General features: G+C 41.6%; 2 protein-coding genes across 2 annotated transcripts in view; one reads left to right on the top strand and one right to left on the bottom strand.

Moving 5' to 3' along the window:
- The first annotated feature begins 8954 nt into the window (after nucleotides 1–8954).
- DEFB128 (defensin beta 128) overlaps nucleotides 8955–27397 on the top strand; it is a 40056-nt gene continuing 21613 nt past the window's right edge. The window contains exon 1 of the transcript XR_002082526.2: nucleotides 8955–9123. The gene's annotated coding sequence lies outside the window, so the exon portion shown is untranslated. The remainder of the gene's footprint in view (nucleotides 9124–27397) is intronic.
- DEFB129 (defensin beta 129) lies at nucleotides 15310–17952 on the bottom strand. Its single transcript, XM_019458885.2, has 2 exons — nucleotides 17895–17952; nucleotides 15310–15755 (listed from the first exon to the last, which is right to left on the bottom strand). Exons 1-2 carry the CDS (start codon nucleotides 17950–17952, stop codon nucleotides 15310–15312), a joined length of 504 nt encoding a protein of 167 aa, XP_019314430.2.

Genomic DNA, 27397 nt, shown 5'->3' with positions numbered 1-27397 from the left:
AGGTGCAATCTCTTTTCAAACTCGAATTCAACATACCCGGTATGTTTGTTAATGAACTTGAGGCATGAAAAACAACCATGTCAAAATTCAAAGAACTGTATGCCAAAAGAACAAAAAGCCAAATTTACTCAATGAAATTGAGCAAATTATACAAAATAATTGTATCATCCTATGCTTATGGGTCCTTAGCTTCCTCGCTACAATTTAATATGCCCAAGAGCTCTTTTCACATCTAAAAATGTGGATCCTCAGGATTCTTTCTAATTTTACATCACTTTACGCATATGGATGTACAGTGGTTTAGCTGAAAACAGTACCCTTTTGATGAACTTGTATCTTATTTTTCCCATTTCTCCTTTTACAAACAAAACGGGAATGATTATTTCCCATCACATTTTTAAAAAAGATTTTATTTTAAAGTAACCTTTACCCCCCCAACATGGGACTCGAACTCACAACCCCGAGACCAAGAGTCGCATGCTCTACTGACTGAGCAGCCAGGAGCCCCTCCCAGCACTTTAAATAGTTCTTCTATTTGTGGTCATGCTACCAGTTCTACACACGGTTTAATTTGATTTCTTTTGCTTTTAATTTTTAGGGATTGCTTTAAAAATTTTGATATTCTTATATTAGGTCAAATATTTAAATGATTCCAAAGTCAGATCTTCCAAATAGGGTATATTCAGAGAAGTCTAGCTTTATTTTTTTTAAATCTGTTCTCTCTGATTCATTTCTTCCTGCTCCTCTAAATAGATGTGCACTTAAATTTTTTCTTTCCTTTTAAAAATAAATGTATCTAATGCTTTTGTTTTCATCTCCCTTCCCTTCCATCACTCTCTCCTCAATATGGAGAATTCCAGGTTACTTACGGTCATTGAAGCCAGGAACAAGGGAGCAGCAAAAGCCAGAGGCAAGAACTTCATGCCTGAAGGATAGGGACATGTTTGGGGACAGTGCAGTGGGGTGGATGGACAGAACTACCTATGTCACTTGCCTGGAGCTCTAATCTTTATACGACTTCAAATGAGATCAAAAGTTGAGCAGTGAGCAAATAATAAAGTAAAATAAAGCAGAAATCTCCGCCGTTAGGGCCAAAGGATTTGGCCAGACTGTCTCATTGGCTACTGCATACATTTGCGGAGTTCTCACAGAATATCTGGAAGACTAGCATCCAGTCTTTGAAAATACACTTTCTAGCTACTGTTGGTAAGGGTGAGGCAACACAGGGACAACTGAGTACTGTTCCTGTGAGTTTAAATCAATGCAGTATATTTTGGAGAGCAATTTGCAATATATATTCAATGTCTAAAGCAAAGTTAAACAGAACGAAACTATGCTACTCTTTGACCCAGAATTAACACGCATAGAGTAAATGGATAAGTTCACAAAGATGTCTAAGTACTGTATTTCCTTCTTAGCATTGCTCGTAATAAGGATGTGAAAATGTAAATGTCCATCAATAGAGAATTTGCTGATTTATGGTACATAACACATTAGAATTCCATGCAGCTTTAAACAGTGTTAATCGAGGACCTACAAGATTAAAAGCTGGTGTGATCTCTTTAAAAAATGAGTGAAAATTAAGTGAGAAAGGAAAGTTATGGGATAGTATGAGCTAGTCTTTGTTATATGTATTTATACATATACATATATATGCATAAAATATAAAAAAATATAATCTGGAAGGATATGTACCCCTAATTTTAAGGGTCTTTATCTTTGGGAAGGATTATTTGTGATTTTATTTTTCATAATTTTATGTTTCTCTATATTTATGATTGTTTCTACTATTGTTGTTTGTTTCTCTTGCTTTTTACACTCCACATGTAAGAGAAATCATATGGTATTTGTCTTTCTCTGTCTGACTTCTTTCACTTAGTATTATACCCTCTAAGTCCATCCACGTTGTTGCAAATGGCAAGATTTCATTCTTTTTTTATGGCTGAGTAATATTCCATTGTGTGTGTGTGTGTGTGTGTGTGTGTGTGTATCTCTATCTCTATCTATCTCTATCTCTAATCTATCACATCTCCTTTATCCATTCATCTGTTGATGAACACAGGTTGCTTCCATATTTTGGCTATTGTAAATATTGCTATAGTAAACATAGGGGTACATATGTCTTTTTGAACTAGTGCTTGTGTTTTCTTTGGGTAAATACCCAGAGGTGGAATTGTTGGAATGTATGTATTTCTATTTTTAGTTTTTTTGAGGAACCTCCATACTGTTTTCCAGAGTGGGTTTTTTGAAAAATTTTGAGATGAATATACTTATATAGCAATATTTGCTTTCTTTCCTGATTAACACAAAAGATTGATTGGATTCAAATCAGGTTCACTGGAATCCAAGATCTTTCCTGTGTTAAGCTTTAGTAACAATTTCAAGGATACAGGTAATTATGAAGCACAGGGAAAACATGCGAAAGTCTCAGGTGTTCATGTCACTTCCCAGCTCCCATGTGCCTCATTAGAATGAGCTGTGGATTGGGTTTTAATGCAGGAGATTTCTGAGTGATGTCTAAGTGATGCATGTGAGCGTATCACACAAACGGGGATGTTTCCTTAAGAAACATTTCCATTTTAGTCTCTGAAAATTACATAACGTTATACATGCATGACATTTTTTAAGGAGCCATGTCTTTATAAATTATAGATTCCAGGTTTGTTTACTAGAAACAATTCTAGATATATTCAGAGCAGATTATTCTGTTAGCTAAAGACTGCTGCTAGTGAATGGTATTGGTGAGTTCTCCGGGTCTGCTTGCATGTTTAGAAGGGGATCTGATAGAGTCAACATTATTATTTTTCTTTCTTTCTTTCCAGGAGCATCCCTGATAAAGGGAGAAGATTGATTGTAGGACTGTTGTTAACCCCTTTCTTCCCATCTCTCTCTTTTTTTTAAAGTTTATTTATTTATTTTGAGAGAAAGGGAGACAGAGAGAGAGCACAAGGGAGGGGCAGAGAGAGGGAGAGAGAGAATCCCATTGCTAGTGTGGAGCCTGATGTGGGCCTCGAACTCACAAACTGTGAGATCATGACCAGCGCTGAAACTAAGAGTCAGATGCCTAACCGACCGAGCCACCTGGATACCCTATTGTGTCTCTTCTTCCTCTTCTTCTTCTTCTTCTCCTTTTTAAAATTTTTAATGTGTTTTTAATTTTTGAGAGAGACAGAGACAGAGAGAGTGTGAGTGGGGGAGGGGCAGAGAGAGACACACACACAGAATCCGAAGGAGGCTCCCGGCTCTGAGCTGTCAGCACAGAGCCTAACTTGGGGCTCGAACCTACGAACCGCGAGATCATGATGTGAGCCGAAGTCGGATGCTCAACCGACTGAGCCACCCAGATGCCCCTTGTGTTTCTTAATAACAATTTTAAGTACTTTCATTGTCATGGTTCCTCTTCTGTGCTCTAATGCCATTTCTCCTAAATTCCTTTTACAGTGTGTTAGCCAGAAGGAAAGGCAATAATCCAAGTGTGAACTCACCAGGTCTTAAATTTGGCAAATGTAGGAGTTGTCCAAGTTCTTTGGGTTTATTAAATCCTTTAGGATAGGCATATTTGCTCCTCTTCCTCTTTATAATGGGTGACTAGCAGATGTCACGATCAAGTCCTTTATAGCTTTTTCTTTCTTTCTTTTTTTTTTTTTTAATTTTTTTTCAACGTTTTTTTATTTTTATTTTTGGGACAGAGAGAGACAGAGCATGAACGGGGGAGGGGCAGAGAGAGAGGGAGACACAGAATCTGAAACAGGCTCCAGGCTCCGAGCCATCAGCTCAGAGCCTGACTCAGGGCTCGAACTCACGGACCGCAAGATCGTGACCTGGCTGAAGTCGGACGCTTAACCGACTGCGCCACCCAGGCGCCCCCCTTTATAGCTTTTTCTAAGCTGTTGCTAAAAGTCCAAGGTGAGGTGGTCCATGTAGGTACCTTAGTATATAACTGGCACTGGGCTCATGCTCCAACACTGTTGTCACTGGGAGTTGGGGTTGTGTGGCAACTAAGTGCAGGGGCTCTGTTGTTAGACAGGCATGAATTCAAGTCCTGGTTCTACTACTTATCTGTGACCTTCAGCAGTTTTACTAAAACCTCAGTTGCATTATTTACAAAAATGTGTGTAAGATTCTCAAAGTTCTCAGTACTGTACTTGGCACTTTAAAAATGTCCGATAACTCTTAAATACTCTCATTATTAGTATTGCTTTTCTATAGATCTTCTTCCTGGTTGCTATCCTTCCCTTAGTTCCCTGCGGTATTATAATAGAGCACTTATTAATTCACTGGGTTGCCTTTGAATTGAGCTTCCATTTATTGATCTTGTTCACCAGATCCCTTTTTAATTCTCAGATTCTGCAAGAGTTAGAATGCATCAGCGATAAACCCTGGATATGTGGAATCTGGAGTTATAAGGGCTTCTTTGTCATATATGTGTAGAATCTGTAGACATTAGCATCCAGAGGTACTTTCACCATGGTCATGCGTTTGTTTCCGGGATTGTGCTCAAAGCTGAAATTCAGGATGGAGGACAGACGGTAGGAAGCACGGTGAGTTCTGTTTTCTTTCTTGGCCCAGACTCACTCAAGAGGGGAAGCGACTGACAGTATTAATGGTGATTTGTCATGTAATTCTGAAGCCAGCTTGTTTTCACCCAGCAGAGACCGTATAGTACGCTCTCTGCATCTTGTCTTACCTTCTTTTCCTTAGATCCTCAGGAAGCCTGATAATTTTATCAGAATATCAGCGCAGGTCTGCAGTGTCCTCATCAGACCTGGCGAAGACAAAGTAGTTGGTAGCTTAGTTGCCTGCTACATGCGGCCAGGAAGTGTAGGAAAACCTCCCTGAAAATAACGGGCCTCTGAATTTTCGCAGCATATTGAGAACGTTCTCTGGCTTGTGCCTTCTGGATTTTCCCGGGGCCAGGAGTGGGCAAAATCTTCCCAGCTGGTCTAGGTTTCAGTGCGAGCAGCTCTATCACTTGCTGTCTACTCCTTTCATCCCCACCATTGTTTTCGATCTCAGCTATTGAATTCAGCACCCCTCTGTGACACAGACTCATTGGTCTGGGCAAGGCTCATCTCTTACTTTACCCATTCATTTCTTGTTAACTGTATACCCTATTATCTTTCCCCTCCCCTTGGCTCTAATGAATTTAATGAATATCTTTTACATATTCTTTTTCTTTCAGTTTTATTGAGGTACAATTGGCAAGTAAAAATTGTACATATCTAAGGTGGACAACATGAGGGTTTGATATACACGTATGTTGTGAAGTTACCACTATCAAGCCAATTAAAACATCCGTCACTTCCTATAGATACTGTTTTTTTGTTTGTGGTGAGAACACTTAAGATCTCCTCTCTGCACATTTCAAGTACACGGTACAGTATTAGTAACTAAAATCACCATGCTATACATTAGCTTTCCCAAATTTATTTTTTATTTTTATTAAAAAAACTTTTTTTTAACGTTTATTCATCTTTTGATAGAGACGGAGCGTGAGTGGGGGAGGGGCAGAGAGAGAGGGAGACACAGAATCTGAAACAGGCTCCAGGCTCTGAGCTGTCAGCACAGAGCCCGACACGGGGCTCAAACTCACGGACCGTGAGATCATGACCTGAGCCGAAGTCGGATGCCCCACCGACGGAGCCACCCAGGCACCCCAGCTTTCCCAAATTTATTAATTGTACAAGGGAAAGTTTGACCATCCTCTCCCCATTTCCCCCATGCAGCAACTGGCAGCCTCCATGGTACTTAGTGCTTCTCTGAGTTCGACTTTTTAAAAAATTTTTTTTTTTTTCAACGTTTTTTTATTTATTTTTGGGACAGAGAGAGACAGAGCATGAACGGGGGAGGGGCAGAGAGAGAGGGAGACACAGAATCGGAAACAGGCTCCAGGCTCCGAGCCATCGGCCCAGAGCCTGACGCGGGGCTCGAACTCACGGACCGCGAGATCGTGACCTGGCTGAAGTCGGAGGCTTAACCGACTGCGCCACCCAGGCGCCCCAAGTTCGACTTTTTTAGATTCCATATATAAGTGAGATCATGCAGTAGTAATCTTTTTTTTTATTTTTTAAATTTAAAATTCAAGTTAGTTAACACATATCATAATATTGATTTCAGGAGTAGAATTTAGTGATTCGTCACTTGCATATAACACCCAGTGCCCATCACAACAAGTGCCCTCCTTAATGCCCGTCACCCATTTAGCCCTTCCCCCCACCTCATCTCCAGCAACCGTCAGTCTGTTCTCTATATTTAAGAGTCTCTTTTGGTTTGCCTCCTCTGTTTTTATTTTATTTTCTTTTTCCTTCCCTTCCCCTATGTTCATCTGTCTTGTTTCTTAAATTTCACATATGAGTGAAATCATATGGTGTTTGTCTTTCTCTGATTGACTTATTTCACTTAGCATAATACACTCTAGCTCCATCCACATTGTTGCAAATGGCAAGATTTCATTCTTTTTGACGGCTGAGTAATATTCCGTGTGTGTGTGTGTGTGTGTGTGTGTGTGTGTGTGTGTGTGTGTGTTATGTGTATGTGTGGATGTATATGTGTTTGTACCATATCCATTCATGTGTTGTTTTTTTTTTAATTTTTTTTTTTACGTTTATTTATTTTTGAGACAGAGAGAGACAGAGCATGAATGGGGGAGGGGCAGAGAGAGAGGGAGACACAGAATCGGAAGCAGGCTCCAGGCTCCGAGCCATCAGCCCAGCGCCCGACACGGGGCTCAAACTCATGGACCGCGAGATCGTGACCTGAGCTGAAGTCGGACGCTCAACCGACTGAGCCACCCAGGCACCCCAACCATTCATGTGTTCTTTATCCATTCATCAGTTGATGGACATTTGGGCTCTTTCCATAATTTGGCTATTGTTGATAGTGCTGCTATAAACATCAGGGTGCATGTGCCCCTTCGAATCCGCCTTTTTGTATCCTTTGGATAAATACCTAGTAGTGCAATTGCTGGGTCGTAAAGTGGTTCTATTTTTAATTTTTTGAGAAATCTCCAGCCTGTTTTCCAGAGTGGCTGCACCAGTTTGTATTTCCCACGACAGTGCAAAAGTGTACCCTTTCTCTGCATTCTCACCAACATTTGTTGTTTCCTGAGTTGTTCCTTTCAGCCGTTCTGACAGGTGTACGTGTTCTTTTAATTGCGTTGTTTTCTGCATATATTTTAAGTTTACGTAAATGGTATTATATGTCTGTTCCTTTTTTTTTTCACCACTCAGGGCTATAGTAGTTAATGTCTACGTACATAGCTATGTGTATACCGAATCTGTTGCTCCCATCTTACATGTTATATTCTAAAGTATGTATTCATATAATTTTATTGATCCATGACTCCAGAATGGCTGTCCAGATTGCCTTAGATTGGTATTGGTATTGCTAATACCAATAATGCTGCAACTAACTAATTACATAGTACATGTCCTCTTAGGACTTGGGCAAGAATATTTTTGGGATATAATGAGGAGTAGAATTCTTGAGTCATAAGATAAGTGTATAATGAACTTAATGAAGTACTAGATTGTTCTCAGAAAGATGAACTGTCCATACTTCTTCAAGTAGTATTTGAGGGTTCTTATGTTTCTACATCTTCTCTAACATGTACCACTATCCAGTTTTCTAATTTTACCAATGCCATTATTGGTTTGATTTGCTTTTCTCCAATTACCAGTGAATCTGAGCATTTCCTTATATGCTTTGGTGACTATAGAGTCAACATAATCCCTATCAAAACTTGAGCAGGATTTCTCTTTCTTCAGAAACAGACAGGCTGATCTTATCACTTACGTAACAAGACCAAAAAAAAAAAAAAATTAACAATTTTGAAAAAAGAACAAAGTGGCAAGGCTTTCGTTTGGTGAATTCAAAACATATAAAATGCAGTCATCAAGACACTCTTAGCACCGTAGGAATAGAATGCGACCCCCTTAATCTAATAAAGATCCCTTGGTCAACAAGCTAAAACCACACAGTGTACATGTCCCCCTTCCCTTCCCCTACAAAATCATTCCTAATGTAATTCTTCCCCTAAGATGTGTTTTGCCCTGTCCTTTCTTCTTCGGCCTTTCTCTGATCATTAAAAATCACGCATGTGGGCATATATAAAGTTATCTAGAGAGGGAAAGGCTGACGGGTTATCACTCCAGGTTGAGAAATCCCAAAGTTGATGATGACACGGACCACTGATCTGTACCACAAACCTGTCTCTGCCACAGGCAGCCCTTTCGGAACTCAGAGGAGGTCCTTGAAGAACCACTCAACAGATTACTCTCCCTCTTCCCAAATTAAAACAAAATGAAGCTGAACAGAGTCAAAGCTGCTCCCCTTCCCAGAACAGGAGTTTACTGGGGCACCTGGGTGGCTTAGTCAGGTTAAGTGTCCGACTCTGTTTCTGTTCAGGTCATGATCTCACGTTTCTTGGGATAGGGCCCCGTGTTGGGCTCTGTGCTGTCAGCGCAGAACCTGCTTGGGATGCTTTCTCTCTGCCCCTCCCCTGCTCTCTCTGTCTCAAAATAAATAAATAACACATTAAAAAAAAAAAAGAAGAACAGGAGTTTACTTAGAGGACTCATCTGAAAAGAAGAAACCTACTACTTACTGCAAAAAGCTGTTATGTGCGAAAGTCAAGTGGAGACTGGCTAGACCCGTGGGGACAGTGCAGGGTGCTACAGGTGGCTGCTAATTTTGGAGGACCATTGACACCTTTGGCGCCTTTCATCAGAGAAACAGTTTTGGCTTTAGGCCCATGGAGCTGCCCTAAAAAGAAGCATTTCTGATTATAACAAATTACTCTTGGGCCCTGTTCTTCTCTTCAGGGATAGTTAGATCCCAAGGGACTCCATGGTTTGGGTCATCCTCTCTCTGCCATGCTTTGCCTTTTCTTACTCAGATGTTTTTCTTACCTTAACTGAGCTTCCTGGGGTCATGTCCAGATGGGCAACCTAGACTAAGAGAGGAAGTTTTGTGATGGAGCAGCGCTCGGAGAGGCTGGACTTATTTTTTAGATTCTCACTTCAGCATGCATTTTTCTTCACAGCTCAGGAGATTCATGGTTGATGAAGGTACTGATTTCTTTTGGAATCTGGAGGATGGCCAGTGGATGACCATCACTGGAAGGTCAGACACTCCACTGGAGGACCAATTAACAAACCAGGAATTGAGTTCAAGCCCCACATCGGGCTCTGTGCCAACAGCTTAGAGCCTGAAGCCTACTTCAGATCCTGTGTCTCTTTCTCTCTCTACCTCTCCCTTGCCCATACTCCGTCTCTCCAAATACAGTCACATTGGGGGGTATGATTTCAACATACAAATTTTTTTTTTTAAGATTTCATTTTTAAGCAATCTCTACACCCAACGTGGGGCTCAAACCCACAACCCTGAGATCAAGAGTTGCACGCTCCACTGACTGAGCCAGCCAGGCACCCCTCAACATGTGAATTTTTTTTTTTAATTTTTTTTTTAACGTTTATTTATTTTTGAGACAGAGCATGAGCGGGGGAGGGGCAGAGGGAGAGGGAGACACAGAATCGGAAACAGGCTCCAGGCTCTGAGCCATCAGCCCAGAGCCTGACGCGGGGCTCGAACTCACGGACCGCGAGATCGTGACCTGAGCTGAAGTTGGACGCTTAACCGACTGAGCCACCCAGGCGCCCCTACATGTGAATTTTTTAAAAATGTTTATTTATTGTTGGGAGAGAGAGAGAGAGGCAGGGGGAAGGGAAGAGAGAGAGGAAAACAGAGGATCTGAAGCAGGCTCTGCACTGACAGCAGAGAGCCTGATGCGGGGCTTGAACCCACAAACCGCAAGATTGTGACTTGAACCAAAGTTGGCCGCTTAACCAACTGAGTCACCCAGGCTCTCCTGACATGTGAATTTTGAGGGGACATAGACATCCAGACTCTCAGTCTTCTAGATTTGACCCTAGGTTGTTGGTTAGCCCAGTTTGAACTCTGCGTGCCATCACCAAGGCATTTCAGCCAATCGCTGGCGGCAGTGTCTGTCTCATGGAGTTTCTTAGTGATTGAATTGAAGGTTCCAACTTTATATGAAACAGGCATAGCCTTGTGGAATGTATTAGTTTGTGTGTTATGCAGTGAACACCACAGATTAACCTCTCTGACTAAATATGGAGACAGGGATAATTTGTAATAGAAAACCAACTCAAACCAACTTAGGCACAAAAAGACATTTATCCACCCAAATTTCTGAGGTGTCTAGAAATGTGGCTGCTTCAAGCAAGCCTGGTCCAGTGATTCCAATGTCATCAAGCTTCTCTATCCATATGCTTCTCTCTGGGTGTTCATCTTGTCCTGTTCTGCGGACAGAATTCTCTGTGTGATAGAGAATGTGGCCGAAAGCAGCCCCAGATTCATTCCTTTGCAGGGTGAGGTCCTGAGACAAGATCCTGGTTCCAAATGGAAATATCCCGGGAGAGAATTCTGACTGGTCCAGCTGGAGCCACGTGCTACACCATTCACTTTGGCCAGGCCAATTTCAATAAAAAAAAAATACATGAGGCGTGAGTTTGTATACCCAGCTTGTGGTCAGGGGAAGGAGGTAGTTTGATTGAAGGAGTCAGAAGATGATTTGGTCTGGGAGACAGAGGGAGAGCTAGACTCAGAAAACAGTGACTATTCAGTTCCTAATGGAACCAGCAGCCGATTTTCTTTACATATTCCTTTGCTGATTAGTCTATGTTTAACAAGGATTGGTTAATAGTTAACTGGTTGTAGGCTTGCAGACTCCTAGATCGCCTGGATGAGAGAGCAGGGCAACGAGCAAGAGGAGATAATCTGCCCCGATAGGGGTGGGGGATGGGAGCTGAGATAGGGGATGTGGAGGGGTGAGGGGGATGGGGGCTGAGATAGCGGATGTGTGGGGGGGTGATGGGGATGAGGAGGGGTGCTCTGGTAGCAAAGATTTCCTCTGACACTCATCGTCTATACACTCTGTCTCTGTCTCTCTCTCAAAAATAAATAAACATAAAAAATAAACAAAAAAGAAATTAATGTAGCTTAATCATACCCAATTTACATTCTAGGTTAACTAGTTAATATGAAAGGGTGATTATATTTCTTTAAAACTCACAGATGTAATCTACATATACACGATTTTGAAAATAATTTATTTTTTATTTATTAAAACTTTTTTTAAAGTTTATTTTGAGAGAGAGAGAGAGCAGGAGAAGGGCAGAGAGAGGGAAGAGAGAATCCCAAGCAGGCTTTGCGCTGTCAGCGTGGAGCCCGATGTGGGGCTTGAACCCACAGACCGTGAGATCATGACCTGAGCTGAAACCAAGAGTCGGACACAACCAGGTGCCCCGATTTTGAGAACAATTTAATACGTGAACTTCAACATACAACTCTATTCTAACGTCATTATTTGAAATATAAAGAAACAGATCCTTACAAGACCAAAATAACCCATAAGCCATGAGGTTGGGTTTTATGTTTTTCCTTATCTTTAAAAAAATTTCTTTTTAATGTTTTTTATTTGTTTTTGAGACAGAGAGAGACAGAGTACCAGCGGGAGAGGGGCAGATAGAGAGAGAGAGGGAGACACAGAATCGGAAGCAGGATCCAAGCTCTGAGCTTTCAGCACAGAGCCCGACGCGGGGCTCGAACCCATGAACTGTGAGATCATGACCTGAGCCGAAGGTGGATGCTTATCCAACTGAGCCACCCAGGTGCCCCTTTCCTTATCTTTTTTTAACAAGTATGCACCACAATGTCTGAAGTAAGGCAAATGCTGTGAATGTGAAAGTTGTAGTTTGCAAAGAATACAGAGGAGTTAGAAGTGGTGGCCATGCTAATTAAACAATTAGGTAATAACGTCATGTTAAGTCAGTTTGCAGCATGAAAACTGTTTAAGTTTCTTTCTTCTTTAAAATGTATTTATTTATTTTGAGAGAGAAAGAGCACAAGCCAGGGAGAGGCAGAGAAAGAGCCAGAGAAGATCCCAAGCAGGCTCCACACTGTCAGCACAGAGCCCGACGTGGGGCTCAATTCCATGAACTGTGAGATCATGACCTGAGCTGAAATCAGGAGTCGGACACCCAACCAACGGAGCCACCCTTGCTCCCCACTCCGCCATAGCAATTTTTGATTTACTGGTAAACTCAAAGCCAGTTTGTGTGCAAAAATCCAAATATTTGACAACAATTAAGTAATCATTCCAGGCTTGTTGCCTTCTACTATGCTTTTGTGGGCCTTATTCTCATAATTAACAATAAACAGTCACATCTGACCACAGTTGATATCCACTGAGATCTTGGGTTTGAGTATAAAAATCCTAGTAAGGTTGCTCGGCCTTGCCCAGAGCCAGTGACTGACAAACCCAGAACAAAGGCTCAGGGTATTCTAAGAGGTACTTGTGGTTCCTACGTCTTTTTACCTAGCAAGGAGGAAGAAAAGGATATCGTCTCTCTCTCTTTTTTTTTTTTAAGTTTATTTACTTAGAGAGAGAGAGAAGAGTGAGCTGGGAGGGGCAGAGCAAGAGCCTCATGCAGGGCTCGAACTCATGAACCATGATATCATGACCTGTGCCAAGATCTAGAGTCAGATGCTTAACCGACTGAGCCACCCAGGTCCCCCCAAGGATGTCATCTCTTTTATGGGCCGTATCAGTGTGCTGGGGCTGCTATAACAAAATACCACAGACTGGATGGCTTCAACAACAGAAATGTATTTTCTCACAGTTCTGGAGGCTGGAGTTTAAGATCAAGGTGTTGACAGGTTTGGTTTTTGCTATAGCTTCCTCCTTGGCTTGTCGATGGAGAAGGATATTCCCCAGTATTATTCATCTTGAGAAGACAGGTGACTTCTATGATAGGACTCAAAAGGAGGCCTTAAACTTAGATGAGAAAGAAATTTCTCTTTTTCCTGAGGGATAATGAAGAGGGCACTCCAACTGTGGGAAGGTAAGCTGGATGTTCAAGAGTTTGGCAAATAGCTATAGCAGGGAGGAAATCTAATGCCCATGAGATATACTTAGGGTTCTTCAGAATCGTAGCAAGAGCTGAACTTATTCTTTGTGTGGCATCTCTTTCATGTTGCACAAAAACTTCCAGGAGCATAGTTTTAAAAGACTGTGGGAAAATCTTTGCCTCCATCAGGGTGACACTGTAGTAAAGAATCCACCGGTTAAGGAAAAGTGGCCTTGAACATTTTTTTAAATGTTTATTTATTTTCGAGAAAGAGAGACCACAAGCTGGGGAGGGGCAGAGAGAAGGGGACAGAGGCTCTGAAGCAGGCTCTGTGCTGACAGCCCCGATGCACAGCTTGAACTCATAAACTGAGATCATGACCTGAACTAAAGCCAGATGCTTAACTGACTGAGCCACGCAGGCGCCCCAGGAAAAGTGGCCTTTAAACTGAAGGAGGTGCTAGGTAGCAGAGAGGAACATGCTGCAAACCTGGAGCGGGGGTCTGTGCCATTGTAATTTGGGCAATAAGAGGAAGGGAGTGTGACCTGGGATCGAAGGAAGCAGATTCTGGGATGTAATGTGACGTTTACAGCTGTATTTTGTGAATGGTTGAACAGATGCCCGTATAGGGATAAGTGATCTGTTCAAAGCCAAACAGCTAAAAAGTGCTGGAACTAGATGGCTAGCTCAAGAGCATCAGATCTGAATTTCTTACATTCTCTACCACAGCCCTCAGAAACATCACTGTCTTCTGAGTAGGACCATCCCCTTTCGCTTACCAGTTCTGTAGCTACTAGTCTGTGCCCTCGAAACTCTCTAACCCGATGCTGTCCAGTACGGTTGCCATGGGACTCTTGAGCACTTGGAATGTGGCCAGTATGGATTGAAATGTGCTGTAATGGTAATGTACATATGAGATGTCAAGGACTTAGTAAAAAAAAGAAAAAAAAAAAGAATACAGAATGTCTCAGATCATTTTTATATTGATTTTTATGTTGAAATGATAATGTTTTAGATTTACTGTGGTCGATAAAATGTATTATTAATATTCATTTCATCTGTTTCTTTTAACTTTTTCAAATGGAGCTATTAGAAAATTCTTTTTTTTTTTTTCAAATTTTTTTTAACGTTTATTTATTTTTGAGACAGAGAGAGACAGGGCACGAACGGGGGAGGGTCACAGAGAGAGGGAGACACAGAATCTGAAACAGGCTCCAGGCTCTGAGCGGTCAGCACGGAGCCCAACGTGGGGCTCGAACTCACATACCGCGAGATCATGACCTGAGCCGAAGTCGGACGCTTAACTGACTGAGCCACCCAGGCGCCCCAGAAAATTCTCGATTACCTACATGGCTTGCATCTGTGGTCTGCCATCTGTTGGAGGCACCACTCTGCCTATCGCCTGTTGTCCGTCCCCTTGGGAATCTTGTTGAAATGTCTTGGCCCAGAGGTAGAAGTCCTACACCTTCTCCCTTAGCCGCCCTCCCTTCCCCTGTTCCCCCAGATTTTTATCTTTTAAAAAATTTTTTTTTTCAACGTTTTTAAATTTATTTTTGGGACAGAGAGAGACAGAGCATGAAGGGGGGAGGGGCAGAGAGAGAGGGAGACACAGAATTGGAAACAGGCTCCAGGCTCCGAGCCATCAGCCCAGAGCCGGACGCGGGGCTCGAACTCACAGACCGTGAGATCGTGACCTGGCTGAAGTCGGACGCTTAACCGACTGCGCCACCCAGGCGCCCCCAGATTTTTATCTTAAATGGCGCCATGAGCTCTGTGCTGACCGCTCAGAGCCTGGAGCCTGCTTCAGATTCTGTGTGCCCCTCTCTCTGACCCTCCCCTGTTCATGCTCTTTCTCTGTCTCAAAAAAAAAAAAAAAAAAAAACATTAAAAAAAAATTTTAATAGCTCCATGAATTAGGTTATGTTCTTCTGCGGGGAAGGTAGACTTAGTCTGCCCACATTCTGTCTTGCATATGGGCCTTTTCTAAAAAACCTATGAAAAAAGAAAATAATGACGATATATTTTTTTTGTCCTGTTACCTCAAGAAAGGCGCATCAGATGAGAACCATAAATCCTTGTTACAGAGGCCTAATCTGGGCTATCCGTGAGCCAAGTTCGGTGCTCACTTTCTCCCGGGCGTGCAAACTAAAATTCCATTCCTCTCTAGCTCTGTTTCCTCTGTGAGGTTTCCGTGAGAACGATAACATTATGTAAACTGTAGGTGATTGAACGGTATTTATTGAATGACTAATGACTGAGGAAACAGTCCTATGTTTCATTTTACAGCCAGCAAAGATGGAGAGGAACCTGGTGTTTTGAGGGAAAGACTCCTCTGCTCATCTGCTTCCTCCGGCTCCAGTCATGGTGTTGAGAGTGTCTATGGCGGGGGTGCTGGTGGTGAGGAGTCACTGGCCGAATCTCTGCTTTCTGTGGTGTCGTTCTTGGCAGAAATTGCAGTGTATGTGATCTTGCATGAGGTCGTAGGGTTGGTGATGGCTGAGTTTACAGTGGTGGCATTTGGGATGAGGAGGGGGTGGACGTTGGCAAAAGGGCTGATGCTTTTGGTTCTGGGGAGAAGAGATAAAATTTGGTATTTTGTTTGTATCAAAGCATCAGAATTCTTGGTAACTTGTAGGTGTTCTTGGGAGTTCCCTTCAAGTGTGTGGGACATTTCATTTTGCATGTAGTTTTTTATCATTTGAACCACTTTCTGTCCAATGCAACATTTCCTCTTCTTGCATTTCTGTATCTCCGTTTCACCCACGGCACAGTAGTCTTTGCATCTCCCAAAACCCATTAAACATCTTCTCAAGCCAAAGTACTCTGCACAAAGAAAAGAAGAAACCATTAAGCTAAGGTTAATAGCTAGATATGATATTAAGACTGCTGGAGGGAGAGGAATAGAGTAAGAGGTTGTTTATTAATGCTAAGTTTTTAAAAAAAATGTTTTATTTTATTATTTTTGGGAGAGAGAGACAGACTGTGAGCAAGGGAGGGACAGAGAGAGAGGGAGACACAGAATCCAAAGCAGGCTCCAGACTCCGAGCTGGCAGCACAGAACCCCAACGCAGGGCTTGGACTCATGCACCCTAAGATCATGACCTGAGCCGAAGTCGGCCACTTAACCGACTGAGCCACCCAGGTGCCCCTATTAATGCCAAGTTTTAAATGCAGTGTTAGGGATGTTGATGAAAGTCCCTGGCAGGCTAAGAAAATCTCTGTACACCCCTGAAATCCAAAAATCTAGGGCACATAGAGGAAGGGAAAAAAGGGAAACACAACTTTTTGCTTTAGCATACTATTTTATTTATTTATTTATTTATTTATTTATTTATTTATTTATAATTTATTTTTTAAAGTTTATGTATTTCAGAGAGAGAGCATGAGCAGGGGAGGGACAGAGAGGGAGGGAGAGAGAATCCCAAGCAGGCTCCTCGCTGTTAGCACAGAGTCCCCTGTGGGGCTTGAACCCACCAACCGTGAGATCATGACCTGAGCTGAAACCAAGAGTCAGACGTTTAACCGACTGAACCACCCAGGCACTGCCAGGATATGATGTTAGACCCCCCACTTAGCATCTTAGACACTTACAGGGCATCACTGTCTCTCCTCCTGATCCTAGGAAATACCTACAAGAGCAAAATCTGTCATAAAGCTAATCCAAGAAAGAATTTCAAAAGACAGCAATAGGACTTTCAGGAGAACTGACCTCTTGCCAAACCCAGTGGTCCATGACTTCACTCTCCTTGACTCTTGCTTGACCTGTGGTTCCTCGGGCGTAGTGTTCATCATTTTCAGCCTCTCTGGACATTCTGTCCCTCAGACAATGTCCCTTATTCATAATCATAGCCATAGTCTCATCTCTACCAAGGTAACTCCCACATGGTTATCTATAGCCCTACATTCTCTGCTTTGTTTAGAATCTCATCTTCACCTGATTTTTTTTTTCGTCCCAATGTCTTCAACTTTTTTTCTGACTCAGGAAAGTTCTCCCTTTCTCTATAATCTTACCAATTCAACTGATTTTCCATAAATAGTAAGAGGCTTATGTAGCACCTAATGTTCGCATACATTTCAACACCCTTTCTCTCCAGAGACAAAACAGTAAACTTCGTATATTTCAAGCAGCTGCATGGGTTAACCTGCTATACTCATGGGGAATCTGAGGCTCAAAGTGGCTAAATGACTTTACCCAAGACAACACGGCCATACCTGCTTATGTTACTTCTCTTAAGGTCCCAAGGTAAAAACATTAGAAATATCTTAACTCTTTCACTTTCCCTTCCCTGACCCATTGCCAGTTGTTCTAAATATCTGGGTGATTCTTGTATTCTGAAACAAGTCTTAACGCTTCTCTTTTCTTTCGAAAAAACAACACTCAGTCCTCTGGTTTAGCATTTTGCCACAGTGCTTTCCTAGATGCCCTGATGAGTGATTTGGCAGTTTCCCAGAAGACAAAGCCTGAGAAAAGGGATGAAACTTTACAAATCTGAAAAAGTTGAGGTGGAGAACGGAGACCTTTTTACTGGATCCTTAGAGGAGATGTTTTGAGCACAAGGGAAGGGACTTCGTATTACACCAGAGTATAAACTGATACGAACATTTGCTTCAAAAGATGGTTTAAATTAGAAATAGAGCACAAATGAGGTGACTTGGCTGAGTCCCAGATGATAGCTATGTAGAGGGCAGGAAGGCAGCCTTTATATGTTGGATAGTTTCTGAGCACACACAGAAAACACCCTGCTTTCTCTGTAGCTCTGTGTATATCCCTATCAGCAGAGTCTAGGATTGGGGCCTATGGGGATGTATGGGGGACGGTGCATGACTGAGGCAATAGGCAAACTCTTCAGCCATCTGTTTGGGCATCTCATCTGTCAGCATTACTTGGGTTCCCATTGTCATGGACAGCCAAATCCCTGCTTCCTCACACCGACCCCTTTTAACCCCATGATTCCACATTACCTGTGTTCACCTGGTACTGTAGCATGAGGCTGGCAAAGATAGGAAAAAGGAGCTTCATGGCTGGGTGCTAGAGAGGAAGCCTCCGATCTGGGTTGGAGTTCTTGGGCTCCAGCCTTTATTGGCCTCTTCATGGCCTGAGGCTATGAGCTGTGAAGTGCAGCCACGGCTCACAGCAGTTGTATTTTCACTGATTCTGTCTGAGAACAGCTTTCCTGAACGCTTCTGTGCAACATACTTCTGCTCTTGATCCTGGGGGAAACATAAGACATAAGATATGAGTGCTGGCGTCTCCACCGGTTAGCATGGGCACTGGATTACCGTGATAATTCGGTGTATGTATGTTGAATGAGTTTGTTGGAGGCAGCTCTTGGCATAACTTAAAAAGAAATTATTTATTTTGAGAGAGAATGAGAACGAGCTAGCAGGGGAGGGGCAGAGACAGAGAGGGAGAGAATCCCAAGCAGGCTTCGTGCTGTCAGCACAGATCCTGATGTGGGGCTCAATCTCACCAACCATGAGGCCATGACCTGAGCCGAGATCAAGAGTCAGTTGCTTAACCAACTGAGCCACCCAGGCGCCCCTTGGTATAACTCGAACTTTTTTATTGAGATATAATTGACATGTAACATATTTGTTTCAAGTGTTCAACGTAATGATTTGATATTTGTATATATTGTGAAATGATTATGACAGTAAGTCTAGTTAACATCCATCACCGCACTTTAAGATTTACTGTCTTGCAACTTTCAAATATACAATATAATATTATTAACTATAGTCACCATGTGGTACATTATGTCCCTGGGACTTACTAAAGTTTTTCTAACTGGACATTTGTATCATTTGATGACCTTTACCCATTTTGCCCCCCTTCACTCCCCCTACCCTAGGCAACCACCAATCTGTTCTTTGTATCTATGAGTTCATTTATTTTTAGATGCTGCATATAAGTGAGATCATATGGTATTTGTCTTTCTCTGTCTTGACCTAATTCACTTAGCATAGTGCCCTCAAGGTCCATCCGTGTTGTTGCAAATGGCAGTATTTTCTTTCTTATGGCCCATTTTATATATACTACATTTTCTTTATCCATTCATTCATCAGTGGACACTAAAGGTTGCTTTGATGTTTTGCTATTGTAAATAATGGTATAATGAACAGGGGGGCGGTGTAGATGTAGGTCTTTGAGTTAATGTTGTTGTTTCTTTCCGAAAAATACCCAGAAATGGAATTGCTGGATCATATGATAGATCTGTTTGTAATTTTTTGAGGACTCTCCATACTGTTTTCCATAGTGGTTGCATCCATTAGCATTCCTACCAAAAGTGCATTAGGGGTCTTGTTTTTCCCACATTTTTGCCAACACTTGTTATTTCTTGTCTTTTTGATAATAGCCGTTCTAACAAGCATGAAGTGATATTTCATTGTGATTTTGATTTGCATCTCCCTGATGATTAGTGGTACTGAGCACCTTTTAACGAACCGCTTGGCCCTCTGTATGTCTTCTTTGGAAAAATGGATCGATTCTCTATCCATACGTAATTAGATATGTTGTTGTTGAGTTGTATGAGTTCTTTATATACTTTGGATATTAACCCCTTATCAGATACATGATTTGCAAATATTTTCTCCCATTTGGTAGGCTGCCTTTTTCTTCTGTTGATGGTTTCCTTTGCTGTGCAGAAGCTTTTTGGTTTAATGTAGTCCCATTTGTTAGTTTTTGCTTTTGTTCCCTTTGCTTTTGGTGTCAAATCCAAAAAATCACTGCCCAGACTGATGTCAGGGAGCTTACTGCCTATGTTTTCTTCTAGGAGTTTATGTTGTCAGATCTTATGTTCAAGTCTTTAACTTTGAGTGAATTTTTGTGTGCAGTGTAAGGTAGTGGTACAGTTTCATTCTTTTGCGAATTCTTTTGTGACTGTTCAATTTTCCCAACACCATTTATTGAAGAGACTGTCCTTCCCCTATTGTATATTCTTGGCTTCTTTGTCATTAATGGATTGACCATATATGTGTGAGTGTTATTTCTGGGCTCTCTCTTCTGTTCTATTATTCTGTGGGTCTGGGTTTAGGCTCAGACCATACTGTTTTGATTACTATAGCTTTGTAATGTAATTTGAGAAAAGGAAGCACAAGGCCTATAGGTTTGTTCTTTCTCAAAGTTCCTTTGGCTATTTGGGATCTTTTGTGGTTCTATTCAACTTTTAGGTCTGGTTGTTCTATTTCTATGAAAAATTCCATTGGAATTTTGATAGGGACTGCACTGAATCTATAGACTGCTTTGGGTAGTATGTCCGTTTTAACAATACTAATTCTTCTGATGCATGAGCATGAAATATCTTTCCGTTATTTGTGTCACCTTCAATTTCTAGCATCAATATCTTATACTTTCAGTATGGGTCATGAAAGTATAGGTCACCTCCTTGGTTAAATTTATTCCTAGCTATTTTATTCTTTTAGGTGAAGTTGTAAATGGGATTGTTTTCTTCATTTCTCTATAGTTCATTATTCATGTTTAGAAACACAACCGAGTTTTGTGTATTGACTTTGTGCCTTGCAACTTCACTGAATCACTTTTTGGTAGAGTCTTTAGGGTCTTCTGTGTAACAATATATCCTGTGCCAATAATGACAGTTTTTCTCCTTTTCTCACATGGATGCCTTTAATTTCTTTTTCTTGACTAATTGCTCTGGCTAGGATTTCTCATACTTTGTTGAAATAAAGATGTTGGGAGTGGGCATCTTTGTCCTTTTCCTGATCTTAGAGGAAAAGAGTTCAGCTCCTCTCCATTGAGCATGATGTTAGCTGTGGACTTGTCATATATGGTCTTTATTGTGTTGTGGTATGTTCCCTCTATAGCCATTTTGTTGAGAGTTTATATTATAAATGGATGTTGGATTTTGTCAAATGCTTTTTCTGCATCTATTGAGATGACCGTATGAGTTTTATCTTTTATTGAGTCACATGACGTCTGATTTGCAGACGTTGAACCATCCTGCATCCCTGGAATAAATCCCTCTTGACCATGGTGTATGATAGTTTTAATGTGTTGCTGAAATTTGGCTTGCTAATAGTTTATTGAGGGGTTTTGCATCTATGTCCATTAAGGATATTGGCCTGTAATTTTCTTTTCTTATAATATGCTTGTCTGATTTTGGTATCAGAGTAATGCTGGCCTCATAATATAGTCATAAGTTATTTTGCTACTTTTGTTTTTTAACCTTCATACTAGCTTTACAAGTAATTAACCTATCACCTTTGCAACATTAAATTATTCTGAATTTTACTGTATACTTTTACCAGTGAAATTTATACCTTCATGTTTTCCTGTTACTAATTAGTTCCCTTTCATTTCATCTTAAATAAGTCCCTTTAACATTTCTTGTAAGGCTGGTCTACTTGCGTTGAATTCCTTCAGCTTTTGCTTATCTAGAAAACTCTATGTTTCCATCAAGTCTGAAGAACAGTTTTGCCAGGTAGAGTAGTCTTGATTGGCAGTTTTTCTTTCAGTGCTTTCCATATATTGTGCCACTTTGTTCTGGCTTGTAAAGTTACTGTTGAAAAAATCTGCTCGTTTTGTCATATGGTGAGTCCTTGTATGTAACAAGTTGTTTTTCTTTTGCTTCTTTTAAGATTTTCATCTTGTCTTTAAAATTTGAAACTTTAATTATAATGTGCCTGGGTGGGTCTTTTTGGGTTCATGTTTTTTGGAACTCCCTGGGCTTCCTGGATCTGATTGTCTGTTTCCTTCCCAAGGTTAGGGGAATATTCAGTCATGATTTCTTCAAATAAGTTTTCTGCCGCTTTTTCTGTCTCTTCTCCTTCTGAGACCCCTATAATGTGAATGTTGGTTCACTTGATATTATCCTATAAGTCCCTTAAGTTTTCTGCTCTTTTTATCATTCTTTTGTTTGTTTGTTTGTTTGTTTGTTTGTTTTTTGTTTTTTGCTGCTCTGATTGGGTGAGTTCCACTGCCCTTTGTGGTCACCGATGCTTTCTTCTACTGCATCTAGTCTGCTGTCAACCCCCCCACCCATTGTACTTTTCAATTCAGTTATTGTATTATTTTTTTAACAAATATTTATTTATTTTTTGGGAGAGCACAAGTGGGGGAGGGGAAGAGAGAGGGGACAGAGGATCTCAAGTGGGTTCTGTGCTGGCAGGCTGACAGCAGCAAGCCCAATGTGGGGCTTGAACTCATGAACCTCGAGATCATGACTTGAGCCAAAGTTGGATGCTCAACCGACTGAGCCACACAGATGCCCCCAGTTATTGTATTCTTAAGCTCTGTGACTTTTACTCTGTAATTGTTTATATTTTCTGTTTCTTTGTTGAAATTTCCACTCTGTTCATCCATTCATCTTCTGAGCTTGGTGATCATCTTTATGACCGTTATTATTATTATTATTATTTTAATGTTTATTTATTTTTTAAGAGAGAGAGAGGCAGAGAGAGAGGGAGACACAGAATCCGAATCAGGTTCCAGACTCTGAGCCATCAGCACAGAGCCTGACGTGGGTCTCGAACCCCACAAACCGCGAGATCATGTCCTGAGTTGAAGTCAGTTGCTTAACCTACTGAGCCACCCAGGGTCCCTGACCGTTATTTTGAACTCATTATCTGATACATCACTTATCTCTCTTTCACTCAGGTCTTTTTCTGAAGTTTTATTCTATTCCTTTGTTTGGAACATATTCCTTGGTTTCTTCATTTTCCTTGACTCTGTGTGTTGGTTTCTGTGCATTAGATGAAACAGCCACTTCTCCCAATCTTGAATGATTTATATCCCAATCTTGAATGATTTATCTCATGAGGGAGATGAATCTTACTGTTCAGCCTCACTCTGGCTTTTGTTGTCTCTCAAATCATTGTGACTGTCCAAGCTGCCTACATTATTTTTAGGGGCTACCAGTAGTTGAGGTGCGACAAGGCCTGTCAGTGTTCCAAAGGGCAGGGTCTTAGTCAACACTTAGGTTCCAGCCGATTGGAAGCCTTACTTTCAGGCAGCAGCTTTTAAAGTATGTGAATATACTTTTTCCGGGAGAAGATTGGGAGTTGGCATTTCTGTCTGTTCCCTCTGCCCTCAGCTCTGGGATAATAGCCATTTGAGAACTGTTTCTTCTTTCTTTTTTTGCTACCATCCCACTGAACCCATGAGCACCCAAGCCTCACTGGTCACCAGAGCCATGCCACCAGGGGATGTGTCCTCTGGGTGGCAGACATAAAAGCTGGGGCACAGATGCGTACACCAGGTCCTTTCTTGGAGACACTGATGGCCTGGGGCAGGACAGAGGGAGGGCATGAGGATGGCACCTGCTGGTCTCCCAAGTCTCTGGAGAGGACTGTAGTTGTCCCCTAGATGTGTGTTTAATTAGAAGCTTATCCCTCAGGTTACAGCTGTGAAGAGAAGCTAATAGGCCTCTTTCACAGAAAGACTGGGGATGCATTTCAGTCTGTTGTCACTGCGCTGCTCCCTGCAGGAGAGGGGGTGTCACTGGCTACAAATTCTTTCTTCCTTTGTAACAGTCTTGCAGGCCCTGTGAGCACAAGCCCCACTGACTACCAGAGCCAGATGATTGAGAGATGTCCCCTGTGTGGCAGATGCAAAAATTTAGGGGCCCTGTGAGCACACAGGCTCCTCCCTTGGAGATACTTGTGACCTGGAGGGAGGGAGGGAGGAAGAGGAAGTGCAAAGATTGAGTCCACCAGCCTCTGTCCCCAGAGAGCACCTCAACAGGCCTCTAGGTGTTTGCCCAACCAGAAGCTCCAAGGTAAGAAATCAGCTTCTTTCACAGAAAGACTGGGTATGCGTTTCAGTCTGTTGTCTCTGCATCGTGCCCTACGGGGTTGGTAGCCAGCCAAGAACTGTCTCTCCACGTATTACAGTCCCGTGGGGGCCATGAATGCAAGCCCTGCTGGTCATCAGAGTCAGGCAATCAAGAATTGTCCCCTGGGTGGCAGGCATAAAAACTGGGGCACCAGATGTAAAAACTAGGGCCCCATACGTGTGCGTAAATTCTGCTCTGGGCATCGTATTCTATAGTAGCAGAGGGAGAGAGCAGAGATAAGTGCCTTTCTCTTGAGGTCTCTGGAGAGGGTTACAGTTGGCCCTTAGATGTGTGTTTAATTAGCAGCCTGTTCCTCTCAGAGCTGCAGCTCTGAAGATAAGCTAATAGATCCCTTTCACAGAGTGGCCGGTCACCTCAGTCCGCTCTGCCCTGGTGTTGGTAGTGGGTTAAGAAATCTTTCTCTGTTTTTGTCCTGTGAGACCTGTGAGTGTAAGCCCTGCTGGCAAATAGAGGCAGGCAGTTGAGAGGTGTCCCCTTGGTGGCAGCAGTAAAAACCTGGGGAGTCAGAAGCTGTGTAAGCTCCTTTCTGGGAGATATTGGTGAGCTGAGTGAGGCAGAGGAACAGCACAAATATGGCGCCCACCGGCCCCGGTCTTTGGAGAGTATTTGCATAATCCCCTAGATGTGTGTTCAATTAGACGCCTGCCATGCTGGAGGTAGGATTTCTGATGAGATTGTGTCTCAGCCTCTCCTACCTACTTCAGTGTGTTTTTTTCCCCCAATCATCCAATGTATAGGAGTTGTTCAGCTAGACACCCTCCTCGCCCCGCCTCACCCGCCCAAGGAAATTGTTCTGTATGTAGCTGTAGATTCAGTGTGGCTGTGGAAGGAGGTGAGTTCAGAATCCTCCTACATTGCCATCTTGAATTGGAAATCTCCTTGCTTTTCTTTTGATTGACTAAATATTTTTCACTTTAAATTTATCCCCATCCCTTGTTTGGAAGGCACACACTATATTTACTTAATCAGTAACTTAGCTTTTTTTTTTTTTTTTAACGTTCATTTATTTTTGAGAGAAAGGGAGCGCATTGGGGCAGGGGCAGAGAGAAAGGGACAGAGGATCCAAGGCGGGCTCCGTGCTGACAGCAGCGAGCCCAGTGTGAGGCTCGAACTCGCAAACTGTGAGGTCATGACCTGAGCTGCAGTTGGATGCTCAAGTGCATGTGCCACCCGGGTGCCCCATAGAAATTTTATCATACATACTCACCTATCAAAATCTAATTAGTGTCTTTCTCCTCCTTCTAAAGATTTAGAGCATTGTAATTCCACCTCTCCTGACTTATGCACAATAGATTCTGTGTATTTTAGTTATATAATTTTTAACCCAAGACGATATGATTATTGTTTTATAAATCAAGCCTTTTCTCCTTGGTATTATTCCATGATCTGAAGTTAACTTTGTTGGATTTTGATATAGTGACTGCAGCTTTCTTTTTACAGGTGTTTGCATGGTATATCTTTTCCCATCCTTTCATTTTGAGACTACGTATATTTCCATATAAGATGTATATATTTGTAAATGGCATATAGTGTAAAAAACTCATTTATCGGGGTGCCTAGGTGGCTCAGTTGGTTGAGCATCCAACTCTTGATTTCGGCTCAAGTCATGATTCCAGGTTCGTGGATTGAGGCCCTTAAGCCTGCTTAAGATTCTCTCTCTCCCTCTGCCCCTCACCTCTTCTCTCTCTCTCTCTCTCTCTCTCTCAAAACAAACAAACCCGGAAACACCCCCTTCCCTCCAAATCCAAACCCATTTATGCTCAACACATGATTCACCATTAAGGAAATGCAAATCAAAACCACATTGAGATATCACCCCACATCTATTGGGCGTCTACTATCAAAAACCCCCCAAAATAGCAAGAGTTGGTGAGGATGTGGAGACATTGGAATCTTTGTGCACTATTGATGAGAATGTAGAAAGGTGCAGTTGCTAAGGGTAATTGCATGGCAGTTCCTCAAAAAACTAAAATAGAACTACCCTGTGATCCCGCAACTTCACTTCTAGGTATATACCCCAAATAACTGAAAGAAGGGTTTAGAAGATATATTTATACACTCATATTTATAGCACCATTATTCCCGGTGGAAGGAACACAAGTGTCACAGACAGATGAATGGATAAACAAAATGTGGTATATATACATACTATGGATAATAATGCAGATTTTAAAAGGAGGGATATTCTGAAACGTGCTGTAACATGACTGAACCTTGAATATAACATTATGTTATATGAAATAAGCCAGTCACAAGGAAGATAAATACTGTATGATTCCACTTATGAGAGGTACCTAGAGAAGTCAAATTCATAGATACAGAAAGCAGAAGTGTGGTTTCCAGGAAGTGAGCGGAGGGGAAAATGAGGAATTATTGTTTAATGGGCAAAGAGTTTCAGATTGGCAAGATTAAAAGAATTCTGGAAATTGGTTGCACAACAATGTGAATGTATGTAACACTACTGAATTGTATATTTAGAAATGGTTAAGATGGTAAATTTTATGTTATGTCTATTTTACTACAATTAAAAAATATTAAAATAAGCCATGGCTCTTTCATGGGTCTCTAATTTTCTAGTGAAAAAATCCATTCATATTTTAATTTGTGTATTTTTTTTTTTTTAACGTTTATTTATTTTTGAGACAGAGAGAGACAGAGCATGAACGGGGGAGGGTCAGAGAGAGGGAGACACAGAATCTGAAACAGGCTCCAGGCTCCGAGCTGTCAGCACAGAGCCCAATGCAGGGCTTGAACTCACAGACCGTGAGATCATGACCTGAGCCGAAGTCGGACGCTCAACCGACTGAGCCACCCAGGCGCCCCTAATTTGTGTATTTAAACTATTTACATGTATTATGATCATCAATATGTTTGGGTTTTGGTTTATTTTTGTTTTCTGTTTGTTCTCTCTTTTTTATCTCCCTGTTTCACCTTTTCTGCCTTCTTTTAGATTATTTGAATATGTTTCTAGTATCTCTTTAAAATTTTTTCATTGATTTTTTTTTTTGACTATATAGTTTTTTTGTGATTTCTCTAGGGATTATAATATATAATCTTATCTTTTCATAATCTACATAGAACTGATATTTGAATGGAAGATAGTATTCTCACCACTACATAAGTCCCTTTATACTGTCCTCTGTATGTTGTCATATGTATTACATTTACATATAGGAAAAACCCCATGAGACCTGTTATAGTCATTGCTTTTAGTTGGTTTACACATATATTTTTTTTAAAGTTTATTTACTTTTTGAGAGAGAGAGAGAGAGGCAAAGTGAGAGAGAGAGAGAGAGGCAAAGTGAGAGAGAGAGAGAGAGAGAGAGAGAGAGAGAATGCTCTGTGCTGTCAGAGTCCCAATGCGGGGCTCAATCCCATGAACTGTGAGACTGTGACCCGAGCCAAAATTCAAGAATGGGACACTTAACCATTCAGGCCACCCAGGTGCCCTGTTATATGTATTTTAAAGCACTTAAGAGGAAAGACTAGTCTATTATATTTACCAAAATATTTACCATTTCTGTTGCTCTCCCTTCATTGTTGAACTTCTATTTTCCTCTGTTGTATCTCCTTTCCTCCCCCCCACCACCAACCTTTTTTGGAAGAAAGTTCTTCAGCCTTTTTTTTACAGCAGGGTTGCTAGTTTTCTTTTAT

Source organism: Panthera pardus, unplaced genomic scaffold (assembly GCF_024362965.1).
Source record: "Panthera pardus isolate Hobbes unplaced genomic scaffold, ASM2436296v1 HiC_scaffold_25, whole genome shotgun sequence".
Classification (NCBI taxonomy): domain Eukaryota; kingdom Metazoa; phylum Chordata; class Mammalia; order Carnivora; family Felidae; genus Panthera; species Panthera pardus.
The sequence above is the reverse complement of the archived record's forward strand: the minus strand, read 5'-3'. Positions and strand labels throughout refer to the sequence as shown.

Coding starts and splice junctions, on each gene's coding strand:
- DEFB129 (XM_019458885.2), bottom strand. CDS start 17,952: ATGAAGCTCCTTTTTCCTATCTTTGCCAGCCTCATGCTACAGTACCAG. Junction 15,756..17,894: donor ACAGTACCAGGTGAACACAG/GTAATGTGGAAT, acceptor TTCTTTGTGCAG/AGTACTTTGGCTTGAGAAGA.